Genomic DNA, 15,677 nt, shown 5'->3' on the forward strand with positions numbered 1-15,677 from the left:
CATTAGCCACGAACACGCGAGCCAGGCTGCCGACTGACCTCGCACGGCTTTTCTCAACTTTGAGTAACGATCAGTCTAGCGGGCCGTTGTCGCCACGACTTAGTGCGGGAAAAGCCTTGTAAAAAGCACCCACCGCTGTGGAGAAGGACCAACCATGCAACAACGAACCGAAGCTACCGAGAGGCGCCACTAACGCGCAGCGCACTATTCGACAATGGTTGTCAAGTGGACGACTGTGGTCCGGGCAATTGTGTACACTCATGAGAACCATGTCATCGGTACAACAGCGGCTACGGTACTGGTGGCCATTCGTTCCTCATCTCCATGTTGACATCACTGGGCAGCGGAACAATAATCCGCCATGCGAATGGTCCCTTGTTTCGGAAACCGACAACCGCGTAAATGGGCTTTCAGCACCGGGTTACAGACGTACATATGCATATATGCCACTCTGGGATACACCGGTGACGTGGATATTTCCGGCTTTAACACACAATATGCAATCAAACACACGTTCGGTGGCTTACTGGTCGCTCGCACAAAGTGTGTGTGATTGAAGCTTCGACGTGCATGCTGCCAAGACAGCCACTGCAGCTCAGAAACGCGTCTAACGCTGTATTACTGATCAGGAAAATGAGTATAGAGATCATTATTCATGTTTCGCCCTGCCTCTGCGGCGCGGGACCCGCACTGACACACAACACAATGATACGCATCCGACTCTAGGACAGACTCGTGGCCCAAATCCGATTTGCAAGGTCATGTCTCTGTCGCTTGGCCTTGCAAACCCGGCAGACTTAGCGTATAGTCGGAACCGAGTCGCTGGAACCACCCCTTGCTCATTGGCTCCTTACCGCTTTGGAGAGGGATTGTACCTAACCACGCGGGATTTCGGTCCAATTCAAGCACCGGGAACAATGACGTGAAAGGGTTCTCGGCGGTCCATCTTGCTTCGCCCCCACAGCCAAGCGCGTGCCCGACACGCCTTTTGCTGACGTGTGGATGGAGCTTGGAGAATCGCCAGGATGATCCGGCGGGGCGCGGCTGCGCGGGAAGGATGACAGTCACTTGATCCCTCAGTGTACTTAGCAAGGATGAGACAAGGGGAAGCACGAAGTACATTCATTCGGCATCACGTGAAAACCGTTGTGTTTGGCTCAGATCTCAGCACCCTACAGGCGGCTAGCTACAAGGTAATGCAATGGACGATCCGGCATGCAGGACCCGCTAGGGCGAACGGGCTGACTTGAAGTAACGCCGCGGCTTCAATCACTTCAATCCGCCGTCTGTGTTGCCCGCGGCTGGAACGATCGAGCTATCGGACCGCTCGCCAATTTGTTAAACGGAGTCTCAACGATGCAGAACTGCCTCTAGGAGGTTGATGACCGGAGTGTTTACCAACCTAGGACATCAGTGCCGGCGGCACAGTGACGGGCGTCAGCCCTCCCTTGTCCACTTTGCCTATCTCAAAGCGTCTAATCGTATGTTTCCTCAGGCGACCATAACACCGCCCCACCCCACAGCAAAACTACCTTCTAGATCACCTGCATGAGTCGATGAACGCAGCACAGTGTGGCCAAGAAATGATAGACATCTCACCTGCGTACGTATCGTTCGATCTTGACGAAATTGTGGCCCATGTGTGCATCCAGAGATCTTCCGTGGGAATTTCACGCACTGTGAGCGTCTCCACGATGTGATCGAGACGCGCAAGTGACCCGGCAACGTACCCGAATCCGACCTGGTCTCGCGCTCGCGTCTCTAGATCACCGCGCCGCAGTTGATGAGCATTTAGGCGGGCTACCCACAGTGCAGTCGGCGATATGTCATCGCTTGTCAGAAGTGAGGCCTTCGCAACTTACACACGAACAGAGAGCATCAGAATGCCATCTCCAGCAGCACTCAAACACCAACATCTGACGCGCATCCTCTTCGCGTGGTGAGCCGTCGCAGAGATAACAGCCGGAGTTTCGAACCATGTGGTCCTCGCATGTGCAAGGCTGACGTGCATGGTCAAGGTTACACATGGGGCTCCAGGGCAATGGTTTGGCTCGTAGCGCTCGCGTGTCCACTACTGCGGGAAACGTGCAGTGTCACCTTCGAGAAAGCCGGTTAAAGTCAGAGCCGTCTACCAAATGGGAGGACTGTTTCAATGAGGCGGCGGCATGTGCGTGGGAATAGATTAACCGCACATGGCGGCCAACAGCCGTAACAGGGGTCTTCAGCAGTCCTTTCATGGTGGTGGACGCGAGCCTGTCATACGGTCATATCATTGTCCCATATACGTTTAGGTGTCTGTTTCGTAGCATTTCAGCCTCAACCGCCGGCTGAGCTTTAGCGGAATCCTGCGCCGAGATGTTTTGATGCCGTAGTGCACTGGGGTTTGGTCGGCATGTGTCTTTTGTGCTTCGAATCGAACTCGCTAGAGCGTCACATTGTCTGGCGACTGCAGCATCATCTTTAATCTCGTAACGCCTTCTTAGTCTGGTAGGCAATGCGTTGAGCTGGTCATTGCTACCGGCATACTCACATGTAGGTAAGGTTATTGGGTACCCAGCCTGCGCCAACATTACGCCCTTCTCGTGTCTGAACCCGATAGTCGCCCTTGAGCCCGTCGATGCCTGGCGTTCAGATACGAATACGCGTGCCGTGCCGGAATCAGTCAGCAATAAGGCCAGTGCATGTTATGATGTCACATGATCCCAGACATCGTTCTTGAATTGCAACTGGCAGAACAGCATACACGGATGAAGCGCCCTACAGAACCAACGCGGAATGCAGATATGAACCAAGTCTTGTAAAGTCTCCACGAGACTGAAGAAGTGACCAGCACATTCGTACTTTGCTCTGCTGAATGCTGGCATGGACATTCATGCAACAGCTTATCGTATAGCAAGATGGTTTTGCATTCTGCAGTCCACACGATGTTTCTAATGCTGTTGGCTGACGAATGTCTTGATACCTACCAGTGAGTACTGTGCCTTGAGCCGACAGTGAACTTGAATTAATGCAAGGTCAGTGCGAACACGATTTGTAAATCGCACCAGGAAAAAGGGCGTCTGGTGTTGCGGCGATCCGTGTTGAGGCTGAGAGCGATGGATGAGGGCCGCTCCGCACACCGGTGACTCCCCGCAGAGCTAGGACCAATGACGACCAATGACTAACACGGCAGTCGCGACCTCCATACTTCCAACAGTCGACGACCATCTCATGCCACCGCAGCTTCCCCGTCACTCAGAGCATCACCATCACTAGAACTGCCAACACTCATGTCTCTCTCTAATTTCTGAACGCCAGCTTGGCACCCTCACGCAACTCGTCGACGAGTTGCCTCTAGTCATTGCTTGACGAAGTTCCACTCATCGTTTGCCCTACACACCCGTCACGATGCTTCCTTTATTATCGCAATTATTTCGGACGCACTTCTCACACACCAACTCACGATCGATACCACGCTTACTCACCAGCGCAACGCGGCAATACGCAACTTGACCAGTCTTACCCCGATCGCCCCCTCCCGCGAGGAATAGAACCACGAAGACACATAACCTCTACTACGCAATATGGCCTCCATATTTACCTTCGACCCCGATCCTCCGCGTGTTTCGTCGCCGTGGGCGATCACGCCCACCGGCGGCGTTGCGCACTCCCCGGTTCCAGCCACGAACCCCCGACGAATTCCTTCGACTCTCGGTAGTCTTGGGGACGAGACGAGCGCGAATGCGACATCTCTTCCCACCGATATAGATTATACGCATATTACAAGGTTGGAGGCAGAACCCCAGGATGGGCCTACGGAGTACAAGCTACATCTGCTGCTCAGGCGACGGCGGTCGTTCACCCGTTCCAGTACCGCACGCCATATATCTGGGTCCATGCGTCGACCTGAAATACCTATACCAGCGGGTCGCAGCGTATCAGAGTCCGGCGTCCTGGCCAACACTCCCCCACCACTGGCATCTACACAGTCAAAGCAGCATCGTCTGGAGCAGCTGACTACTCAGTTGCTATGGCGTCTACAGCAGTCATGCCCAAACCACATGTCATCATCCATGGCACCTGTCATACCTCATTTTCCCGACGATGCACGTCTGTCAGGGCCCGAGATGCCTCAACGTCTGCTGCCGGGGTTGGAGGAGAGTAGTGGTGCGCTCTATGAGATTGGAGTCGCGGACGACGGAACTATTGTTGGCCTGGCAGAAGACGAGATGGAAGAGAGCCTGAACAATTTGCGCGCCATGGCTGCAAGCTTGGGCTGTGGAGTCAAGGTCATGCGCAGGGTTCCTGTAGGCGATTGCGAGTGGACAGAGGATTCCGGCACCGCAAAACAGAGGGTGGTAAAATCGCAATTACTAGTTGCCGAAGCTCTGGTCCGCCCAGAACAGCACTTGGTCGATCATACGAAGAGGAACGGGCAGGAAGCAGCCGACGTGCCGTCTGACACCGGTGCTAGCAACGTTGAGGCGCTGACCAACGAGTCTGAGGGAGTCACCGAGCAGATGCGTGTATCAGTGACCGGTGCTACCATGTCCGGTAAATCTAGCCTACTTGGCACGCTCTCTACCGCAACGCTGGATAATGGCCGAGGAAAGAGTCGCCTGAGTCTTCTGAAACACAGACACGAGATCGCATCAGGGATGACCAGCTCTGTCACCCAGGAGTTGATAGGGTACCGTGATGTAGGAGGCTCATCACGAGTGACTAGCTATGGCTCTGAGAACATCGACTCATGGATCGACATTCACGCGGCTGTGGAGTCAGCAAAAACCGGCCGACTTGTGTTTCTCTCTGACTCAGCTGGTCATCCGCGATTTAGACGCACCACCGTCCGTGGAATCGTCGGCTGGTAAGTGATCACTCTATATCATAGCGCTTCCTTCTTCCACATGTACTCTTTTGGGATGCCTTATTTTCATCATGTGGTGGACTTTGCTAACCTACCCACCAGGCAACCACATTGGACACTTCTGTGCATTCCAGCTGACAACACCGATGAGTCCTCTGGCAAGCTCGGAGCTTCGCCTTCAGCTGAAGAAATACTCGGCCCAGCAGCAGCAGATCTGGATCTGTCTCATGCACACCTTCAGTTATGCCTCGCTCTGGAACTGCCGCTTGTGATTGTCATCACGAAGTTCGATTTGGCTACCAGAACCGGCTTGGGAAACACCTGTAACAGGTTGTTTTCGGTATTGAAACAGCACAAGAGGACGCCTTGTCTCATCGGTGATGCAGCTACATCTGTGCTAGAGGCCGATCTACACACAGTTGATGGAGGAGATCCTAAGATCGACAATGCACTAAGTCTCCTTGCAGACTCACCACTTGCGGCAGTGCCGATTGTTTTGACTAGCGCCGTTAAAGGAACAGGAATCCGGAAGCTTCATGCATTCCTTCGAGAACTGCCCATGCCCAAGGAAGTGACTCAACCTGCACCTGCAGCAGTTTCGCCACTCTTTTACATCGAAGATGTCTACAGCGTCCGCACAGATACATCAAGTGATCGATCAGCGATCATCGGGGGCTACCTCCGTTACGGGTCTCTGGCCGTTGGCGACGAGCTGCTATTAGGACCCTACCCTGTCGATGTAAGCTCTGACGACAGCGACAGCGGTAGCGCAATACCAAATCGCAAGCCATCTATTCCTCAGTCGAGGTCCTTTCCTGGCGCACTGAACACGAAATCGAAGAACGCCTCATTGCGCGATCGGCATAGCGAATGGCGACGCGTCCGCATTACCTCTCTGCGCAATTTGCGTCTACCCGTGCGAAAGCTGCATGCAGGTCAGGTCGGGACCATGGGCCTCGCACCCGTCGATACACCGATTGTCAGTCCATCAATAAACAGGATACGCAAAGGCATGGTCTTGGCGACTCGCGAGCCTAAGGCGTACAAAGTCATCACAGTGCGATTCGAGGAGAAGCAAGCAGAAAGTGTCAAGGCCCTCAGTGTTGGTAGTGCAGTCGTTGTCTACATTGCTAGCGTAAGAGCTTCATCCAAAGTGCTTTCCGTTGCTGCCGAGCGTGCGGAAGACCCTACGCTCAAGACTCACGGACACGATGATGCTTTCGGGTTCGGCTTTGACGATGAAGTGGAGAAGTCAGCAACCGAGGGTGCAGTCATTGTGACCTTCCAATTCATCGCTTCGCGCGAGTTCGTGGAGGCGGGTGCCAAGGTGTTGGTCATGCCTGGTGGTGGGCCAGGGCTGTTCGGAGGTAATGAGAGGGGAGCTAAAGGTATGGCTGGGCTGGAAGGGTTTGTTGGCAGAGTAGTAGACGATGCTTAATATGGTTGTGGTCACAGAAGCCTATCGTCACGTCTTTCTTGTCTGAGAATGAGTAGGTATGCATCGTTGTCTCTATTTTACTTAGCAATGGCGTTTGGGGCAATAGACGATGTAATGATAATATATCTGATAATTTTACACATGTTTCGTGCGTGAAGAAAGCGAAAGATGAATGACTTGTCTCATCAAACATCATTGCACACATCACAACAATCACAAAGGTCAAGAGATGTTGCACGCCCTTCCCCACACGCAGGCACTACACCGCACGCATCCATGACAGACGCGCACGTCATGCACCCACGCGCCTCGTCACCACAGAATTGCATACCGTCCTCACCCGACATCCGTAAGGACCGGCTAGATATACAAGCAGCTCAGAGTGAAGAACTTGGGAAGAATTTTGCACGCACCGCCCCCAGCTATCCAGACAAAAGACACCATTTACATTACGGGAACCGTTCGCCTGTGAGGGGTACTAGGGGTAAAAGGGGCGATTGTCGGCGACTGTGAGTTCAGTACGGTAGTTGATGTATCGCTAGGCTATACTGAGCAGCAGGAATGGGTCTGGTCGCTGAGCTCCACCTTAGGCCGCGAAAGCATGTGTTGGGTCTGGGCTTTCTTTTTGAGAACACGAAGGAGAGGAAAGGGACGTGTTAGGGAGCACTGGGAACCGCTTACCGCTTGTATGGCGGCTATGATAATCGAAATGATAATTCGGGGATATCGTATTCAAGCACCGGCTTTCCGTGCATTCGGAGCACTTTCTTTTATTCAAAGGTAAATCGGTCGTTGCGGTTTCGTTTGTGATCAAGCCGCTGACGAGGCGAAGAGAACCTTCCGAGGCCCACCCATGGTCAAGTTCTTGGAAACGGCTGCACTAGTTCCGCTGCCTTCCATACTTTCGAGCATCCTGTCCATGCCACCGAGATCAAGCTCGCCACGAGTGAGGAGAGCTTGGTCTGTTCGGGTCGATGTTTCGTCTTCCACCTTTTCGCGCGCGAACATGGCGTTAAGATCACGTCCAAGAGGCTGGCTAGTGCTAGCGGTAATGATGAGGCGGTGCTCTGCTGAGATGAGAGTGTCTCTTGGGACGGCCATGCGTGAGGCTTGGGCTGTGGTGTCGAACTGCGAGACCGAGGTGATGGATTCGCCGCAAAGTACAACATCTTGTTGTTGAAGACCGGGGCCAGGCAAGGAACCTCCGCTGCTGGCGGAAGCAGTGCGAGTCCAGAACTTCATCAGATCTGCTATCCTGTGAATCTCGGACCCGTACCAAATGAGGACCGAGTCCTCTGCCGATACTCCGTTGTTCGACGTGATGCTCGCAACAGAAACGCCACCTCTGGTTGCTACTGTCGAACTTGAGGCGCTGCCCTGGAACAATGTTTCCTCTTTCCGCTTTCGTGTATTCGGTGTCATTGGAGCGAGTGAATTGCGGCTTCCGCGCTTTGGACTCGATGCGGCGCCAGAGGTTCCTTCTTTCTCGGCTGTACCAACATACCCCCGAAGAGAAAATGCCGATGGATCTGCTGGAGGACTTGGACCAGACCGGTCGACATCCCAGACGCCCCACTCGCCATCTGCCAGGAGAGCTATTATATGACGACCATCGGAAGCCCACGCTGCGTCGATGATAGCTTTACGCGATGGGAGAACAGCAGGAGTGAGCGCAACGTTCTTGACGCTCTCGAAGGATGACCTGAAGGTTCCCACAAATGCGCCAGGCTCCGCGCGACTACCGCTTCCTCGTCGCTTACGAATCGGTGATGCAAAAGGATCGTAGATGCGCGTAGTACCTGCTGAGTTCGCAATGAGTAGTTGCGAATGGCGAGGCTTCGGATATTGAGCAGTGTTGAAAGCGATACGAGAGGCAGGCTTGCTGAGAGCCAGCGTCTTGTAAGGCGCGACAGGATGGGACACCTGTAGTGCCGTCTCCGACAGCTCAAACCGGAACAGCTTGAGCAGACCTCCCAGCTCGGCGGAGTGGGATGCCACAAGTATATCGAAGCCTCCGTCGGCGCGCGATTGGGGTTTGCGCCTAGAGTTCGCTGTGTCTTCTTCCTCTTCGTCCATATCCACATCGTCGTCCCCATCTTCTGCAGAGCTTGGTTCTCCCCTTGCAGTCCAAGTCATAGTAACACCCATCGGGATGCTCTGGTGACCGTGGACCTTGACAATGTTCTCGCCGAATTGGGGTTTCACGCTGTGCAACTTGTCTTTTGCGACATGTGGAGGAGGGCTCAGAGGCAGCGTGATGACACGGATAGTCGAGTCGGCGCATGCGACAGTGAAAACGATGTTCTGACTGAATATGGGAGGTATGGTATCTGCAGGTCGGAGGGTAGACGCGCTCGGTATTTGGGGTACGGCGATGTGGAGGACTTGGGTGCTGAGCGACAGAGACAGCTGCTGAACGATCGAGGCATACGGCTGGTCTGGGTCGAGCTCTTCTTCTTCATCCTCAAACTCTGCCTTAGGCAGCGGCTCCGCGGCAGCTTTGGCAGGCTCGTCATCGTCCGAGTCGATGATCATGATGGCATCCTTGCTTGTTCCATTGACTTTTGCTGGCTTCGCCGACTGCTTGGGAGGCGGCGCAGTCTTCTTCAAAGGCCGTCCGCCTCTCCATAGAATGCCGACGCCCGTCTCGTGGCCGTATAGTACGATGGTCGAGCCATTGGGGGCTTTGACGGGGTATACGGTGGAGTCGTTTACGCGATGCGGAAGCTCGTACCTATAAGATGCTATGTCAGCAGTCGCGTGACGCGCAGCGTGGTGAGAACATACCTCAGCTGAGTCAGCTTCCCTTGCGTCGTGACAATGGGCTCCATGCTTGCAGCTCGAGGGTGGTGAGCGAAGCTACCGCCTAGGTAACGAGGAAGGGGTGAAGGATGCGACTTCTGCCCGAAGCGCAACTTTGTTCAGAATGTTTGAAATGTGTCTGATTGTTGTATTGGCAGTATGAGAGGTGCACGAGTGGCGCGACGTGATGTGTGAAGGTGAAGGAAGCCCGGAGGTGCTGCGGAGTTTGTCAACATTTCCCTGGGGAAGTCGCGCTCGACCGCAGCGCGTCACCTCAGATCGCGCGCCCCGCGCAAACAAACCGCCTTTCTCCCCCCGACGCACACACGCCACCCGAACCTCCCTCATGTTGCGGGCCAATCTTTCGCATGGCCTCCCTTCGCTCAATCGGGGTCCACAAGCCCTCCGCCCTGCAGTATCTGGTCCAAGAGTCCATCCTGACGGACGATAGCACCGACCGCGACTATGTCTGGGACACCTACACCGACGACAGCCCCGATGGCTACACCGACGAGCTCGTCACCACCGAATACCACGTGATCTGGTCGCGAGGCGGCGTCATACGCAAAATATTCAACTTCGAGGTTGAGAAAGAGAAGGTCAAGCAGGCGCTATTGACATGGTTCTTGGTAGACGAGCCCTCCCATGGCACCCACGAGCCCACCGACAACTCGTCAGAACACAAATCTGCCGACCCTGCAAAGAGCTTCCTCACACAAGGGACCCAGCCTGCTACCGATCCCACTGCGCCAGCCAGTCCCACAACGCCCACGGTGGAGAAGCTATCGCGTGCTCTTGTCGTCTTCCTGAAGTCGCAAGCACACGTCTTCTTCCTCTCGGGCACCACACACATCGTAAACCTCCCCTTCGAGGTGGACAAGGCCTTTCCTGCAGCAAGGGGAGTTGTGCTACAGAGGAAGCTTGCTCCTTTGCACCCTGTGCCCACCAGTCCGCAGTTGCCGTCTGCTCCACAGAATTCCTTCCTCACGAACAACCAGTCTTTCCTCTCACAACAGTTCTCCTTCTCACAGAGCTTTCATAAACCCCACCGGCGGCATGGCTCTTCAATGGGCGCATCGCGACATGGTAAATCTCGCCTGTCGGGTGCAAACACGTTTCTTGATGATTTGTTCAACCCTATTGCGCCTCTAAATCCAGAGTCGATACCCAGGTTATATTCCTTCACAGACCCGCTGTCGGAGCTGGGACTGGTGGTCAGCGTTGTCACAGGTGGTGATCGCAGCAGCTTCTTGACCTCCCAAGGCTCAGGTCATCGACGACTCGAGGCAATTGACAAAGCTGAGGAGATCATCTACGTGTCTCCGCGGAACGAGATTCTGTTCGATCGCAGTGGTAATGACAAGCCTCTTCTACTAGTAGTCACAGCAAACCACGAGACTAATGTATTTACCATCTGGTCCGCGGCCTATCTTGAGCCAAAATCAATATCAAGTTCTCGCAAACAGCACATTCCTCTACCAGTAGCCAAGTCTCGACGCCGTAGCTCATATGGTGGTACTGCACCAGGAACAGGTGCAACTACGCCAGCAATTCGTGGAGCTGACAGATTGAGGGAAAGCTTTGGCGGTGCTCCACGCAGCAAGACTCAACCCCCATCCTTCAAGATCACCAAGGAACGTCTCTCTGACCAAGCAGTCGACGACGCTCTTGCCTCACAACTCAATCCCGATTCCGACATCACCCGCCAGCCAAAGGAGTCTAGGCGAGTGAGCTCGCTGTTGTCACGGGCTGAACTCTCAACGAGCTTCGACAGAAGCGCGTTTCAGGACATGGCAACATCCCGCACCAGTATTGGTGGCAGCTTCAATGCAAGTCAGCGAAGTAGGCACTCACTGGGTCACGATCGTACAAGTTTTGGTGGCTTCTCACAATCTCGGAATCGAGCTTCCACCCCTGGTAGCGTTACATCCCGAATGAGCTTAGGTGCTGTATCGATCGATGACACCCTGGACGATGTCATGGACGAGGATACGTTCGACACTATAGAAGACTACGACGAGCTTGATGATCTGTTTGCACCGCCTGATGGTAAAGGAGGGCCGCAGCCTGGGGATGGACTCCACAAAGAGCTCATCATCAGTGTCATCGCAGAGCTCCCAGTTACACAATACCTCAAAAGTGGCCTCTTTGCCCTTGGGAACCCTTCAAATACTGAGGCAAGTAAGCATCGTTCCCAGAAAGATGACGTTACTAACGCTTGAGTAGGAATGGCATGAGCCAAAGGTACTGACGCTGAATGCACCCTTCAATTCAGCAACCCTTCATGAGAGAAAGCTGTACCTGTACATAACCCATCCGTCACTGCAACTTCCACTGGAATGTGAGCTCGCAGTCTCACGAAGAAGACTATCACCATCCGCGTCGGCCACCCAGTCGGGGTCGTCCAGTGCGGCTCCTCGATATGCTTGCGTACCGAAATTTGTCAGCTCGCGACAGCTCGATAACGCACTGGATCTTGTGAAAATCCGTGATGGCCATGTCGAGCGAATCGCGCAACTCAATTCAAGAAATCCCCAGGAATCTTGTATATCGTTGACTGCAGGTTGGGGTAGCCACCTACCGGTGAAGCTCACCTTGGACTCCATGAAGATGTTTGATCCGTATGCCATCATACAACGCGATCAAACCAGAGCAACGGTAGGGTCAAGACGAATCATAAAACCGAGTCAGCCGTTACAAAGGCTATCATCATTAGGGAAAAGCGGCAAATTAGAGCTACATGACGGTGAGCTGCGTCGGCATCGGATGGTGTTGCGTCTGTCACCCTCGAATGGCTATGTTGCTGAACTCTTCCGAGTGCTTTCAACAGTTCTACCAAACTATGCAGGCGAATTCCTACTGGAGATTTGGTGGAACATTCGCAAATCGCTATCGGATGAGGGAGCGGAGCATGTGAGTGCTGATTGGACAGCTTTCGTAGCGACTCTGCTCACTCTCGCGGTACCCTTCATCGATGAGAAGAAGGGGAAGACGGTCACTCGTGCAAAATCAACTCAGCGAAGAAGTTCTGGGCGTCCTGCAAGCCAAGCCAAGCCAGACGAGTTTATTGATGACGATGACTCAGCATGGCGTCTTATGTGCAATCGCCAGACGTCGACACCGCAGGCCAAGAGTTGGGGATCCTCTCCCTGGGCGTGGGCGTTGCACTCTAGTCCGACATCGACGGCGATGAGTCCGCCGGCCAAGCGTGACTCACTGCAGCGCCAGTTGCCAACAATCGCTCAACAGATCAGCATCAAAAACGGCATGATACCAACTTGCCTCGAACTTGCTCGTCAATATGTCCAGTCACCGATCGGCAAAGCCACCAATGACCATTGGAGACGAATGTCTCCCTCGGAGAAGCAGGATCTTCGCATATCGTCTTTGTCTGAAATTGTGGTATCGCTCCATCTCTTCCGTGAAGAGCGCAAGCTTGACACCCTGTGCCAAGATTTCTCTGATATGCAACATGGGAATCTCGCACCCGTTTTAGCACAGATTGGGCACTGGCTTCGTTGGGAAGCATGGGATTGGAGACAGGGTGGATTCTTCGATCTTGATGGGGGTTCAAGTCAGGATTGGGCATATGACGAAACCACATTGATCAGCAAAGTTCGGCTGCATGCACAGCCATGGGATGCACCTCCTTCAATTATGGAATGGATTAGTACCGTCACTGGTTCCCAGCATTATGCCCCATTCCCCACACTGGCGATGCTCATACGGAAGTCCAAAGCCTCTCCACACTCGTCCATCAACATCGACGAGATTATCGCCGGGGTAACGCCCAGGACTGTAGCATTGCACAGGTTCTTCCGCGATATAGATCCTGCATCAAGCCCTAAGAAGGTTGTAGAGCTGATCAGGACCTGCAATATCAGCCCTGAGCTGTTAGCCACATTGCCGGAAGCCGCCAAAGCACCACTCATGGAAGCTATTACGAGATGTCAGGCGAATCCACCTACTACATGGTCGAGCTCACTACTCAGACTCGTCCAGCGCGAAGACTTGGATCTTAGCCACACGCCAGTTGCAGACTTTGCCCACGATAGCCACTTGGCCACAACAGGCGGGGGTCTGCATGCAGCTGGCACACCACGAGACGTTCACACTATATGTCAAGGCGCCGATCGAATGGAAGCAATCCAATCAACATCTGAAGTTGATCGTCACTACATCACGCGACTCATCTTCCGCGAAGATAGGCGGTTCATGGAGGCATACACGCTGCTAGAGCCTCTGCGGCAGACTGTCGCAGAGTACAAGGCTGACAACCGGCAAGACGATGCAGCAATGCTTGAGGGACAGAAAGCACTTATGCAGTGGGTCATGGTGCGCACGTTCTCTCTGCCGTTAGGCAGTTCCATGATCAAGTTCAGCAGCAAGAAACCTCTGCTGACAGAGAAATACCCGCTATACGGCTTCTCCACATCATGCCTCATGAAGCCAATGGGTAACGTTGTCACTGCAGAACGGCAAAATTATTCCGAGGAGAAGTACTTTTGGGCATTCTTTAACGCTGGTGCTGCAGCTGGTCTCAGCATATCGCGCGACGCCCAAGGCATTGACACGTCATGGATCATGTACAACAAACCTTCAGAATTGACGAACAAGCATGCTGGACTGTTGCTTGGCCTTGGCCTGAATGGCCATCTGAGAACGATTGCGAAGTGGCTGTCATTCAAGTACCTTACTCCCAAACATACCATGACTTCGGTCGGCTTGTTGTTGGGCTTAGCCGCCTCATTCATGGGTACCATGGATACGCTGGTTACAAGACTGCTGTCGGTGCATGTCACAAGAATGCTTCCACAAGGAGCAGCCGAGCTAAATCTCTCTCCCTACACCCAGACCACGGGCCTGATGGGCATTGGTTTACTCTACTACAACACCCAGCACCGTCGCATGAGCGAGGTGATGCTTTCAGAGATCGAGTATGTTGAGATTCCAGACCCATCAGAACCACCAGATAGTTTGCGGGATGAAGCTTACAGGCTGGCTGCGGGCTTTGCGCTCGGCTTCATCAACCTGGGCAAGGGTAAAGATCTTAGAGGTCTCCACGATATGCGCATAGTTGAGCGTCTCATGACAGTCGCTGTAGCGCCTAAGCCCGTCAACGTTGTTCACATCCTCGATCAAGCCACAGCTGGAGCAGTCATCGCCGTTGCCCTCATCTTCATGAAGACCCACGACCAGACCGTCGCGCGTAAGATAGACATCCCGGACACGCTGCCCCAGTTCGACTACGTTCGCCCAGACATTTTCCTCCTCCGCACCCTCGCAAAACATCTCATCATGTGGGATACCATCGAAGCTTCGGACTCCTGGATCATCAAGAACCTGCCGTACGATTATCGCGAAGCCTGGGACCTCAAAGGCATTACACGACTCCGTAGCGAGCAAATGCCCTTTTACAACATCATCGCAGGTATGCTGTGGGTTGTGAGTCTCAAGCATGCTGGTACGGGGGACATTCAGGTCCGCGACTTCCTGATCAAGTATTTGGATCAACTGATACGTATCAACAAACTTCCCGCCGTACGCTATGATTCTAAGCTTTCCAAGAACACAGTCCGGAACTGTCAAGATCTCATCGCTCTAGCTGCCGCAACTGTCATGGCAGGAACTGGCGATCTCGACGTCTTCCGTCGCTTGCGCGGTCTCCATGGCCGCATTGGTCCAGATGTTCCCTACGGCTCTCATCTCGCAGCTCATATGGCCTTCGGCACTCTGTTCATCGCGGGTGGTACCCAGACCTTCAGTCGCAGCAACAAAGCCATTGCCAGTCTGATCTGCGCATTCTACCCCCTGTTTCCCTCCGACGTACAAGACTCGCGGGCCCATCTCCAGGCGTTCCGTCACTTCTGGGTACTAGCTGCCGAGCCCAGGTGTCTTGTGGTGCGAGACGTAGACACAGGACGCGCCATATCCATGCCCATCAACGTCGTCTTCAAAGAAAATCACGAAGGCAACGCGGTGCCACAAACAAAGACACTAGTAGCGCCCTGTCTCCTCCCGGAAATTCATCTCATCAGCCGCCTCGAAACAGCGGATCAGACATATTGGCCAACGACCCTAGACTTTGTACACAACCCACTTCATCTCAAATCCTTCGAGCACAACCAAACCCTAAACGTTCGCCGTCGCTCTGCACATGATACGTACGCCACGGCGTTTAGTTCTACTCTCGTCGCCCTCAACGATGCCCAATCATCCAAGACGGCCAACCTCCTCTTCCACTGGATCTTCACCCTCCCCGCGCTATCGCAATTCATATCTGCCAGCGACGCGGGACTCATACTGCCACTCGATCAATACAGTAAGAGCTGGTTGGATCCTGGAGCTACAGTTGTAGAGTCGAGGTTGGTGCTGGGTAGACTGGCGAAGAGCTGGAAGGTTGAGGAGCTGAGGGAGTTGAAGGGCGTGTTTGAGTGGGCGGATGCGGCGTGTCGGCAGAACGGGAAGCTGAGGTGGTTGGGCAGGGAGGTTGTGGAGAGGATCAAGGCGGGAGTCATGGATCGGGGGAGGGGGATGGGCGGGTAGGAGGACATGTGTGAGACGAGGGTATTTGCCGTATGAAGTTTTGAA

At 53.9% G+C, this 15,677-nt stretch overlaps 4 protein-coding genes across 4 annotated transcripts; 3 read left to right on the forward strand and 1 right to left on the reverse strand.

Moving 5' to 3' along the window:
- Positions 1 to 3,875: 3,875 nt before the first annotated feature.
- On the forward strand, positions 3,876 to 6,284 carry J4E83_001653 (uncharacterized protein; the record flags this gene model as incomplete). The annotated part of the gene is made up of 3 exons (XM_049328607.1): positions 3,876 to 4,669; positions 4,817 to 4,846; positions 4,949 to 6,284. 3 exons carry the CDS (start codon positions 3,876 to 3,878, stop codon positions 6,282 to 6,284), a joined length of 2,160 nt encoding a protein of 719 aa, XP_049191579.1.
- Positions 6,285 to 7,094: 810 nt separating this feature from the next.
- On the reverse strand, positions 7,095 to 9,115 carry J4E83_001654 (uncharacterized protein; the record flags this gene model as incomplete). Its single annotated transcript, XM_049328608.1, has 2 exons — positions 7,095 to 9,018; positions 9,072 to 9,115. The coding sequence occupies 2 exons, from the start codon at positions 9,113 to 9,115 to the stop codon at positions 7,095 to 7,097; spliced, it is 1,968 nt and encodes a 655-aa protein (XP_049191580.1).
- A 339-nt stretch (positions 9,116 to 9,454) lies between these two features.
- On the forward strand, positions 9,455 to 11,308 carry J4E83_001655 (uncharacterized protein; the record flags this gene model as incomplete). Its single annotated transcript, XM_049328609.1, has 1 exon — positions 9,455 to 11,308. The coding sequence occupies one exon, from the start codon at positions 9,455 to 9,457 to the stop codon at positions 11,306 to 11,308; it is 1,854 nt and encodes a 617-aa protein (XP_049191581.1).
- A 382-nt stretch (positions 11,309 to 11,690) lies between these two features.
- On the forward strand, positions 11,691 to 15,632 carry J4E83_001656 (uncharacterized protein; the record flags this gene model as incomplete). The annotated part of the gene is made up of 1 exon (XM_049328610.1): positions 11,691 to 15,632. The coding sequence occupies one exon, from the start codon at positions 11,691 to 11,693 to the stop codon at positions 15,630 to 15,632; it is 3,942 nt and encodes a 1,313-aa protein (XP_049191582.1).
- Positions 15,633 to 15,677: the final 45 nt, after the last annotated feature.

The sequence above is a fragment of the Alternaria metachromatica genome (genome assembly GCF_023757995.1).
Source record: "Alternaria metachromatica strain BMP 0045 chromosome Unknown scaffold_3, whole genome shotgun sequence".
NCBI lineage: Eukaryota > Fungi > Ascomycota > Dothideomycetes > Pleosporales > Pleosporaceae > Alternaria > Alternaria metachromatica.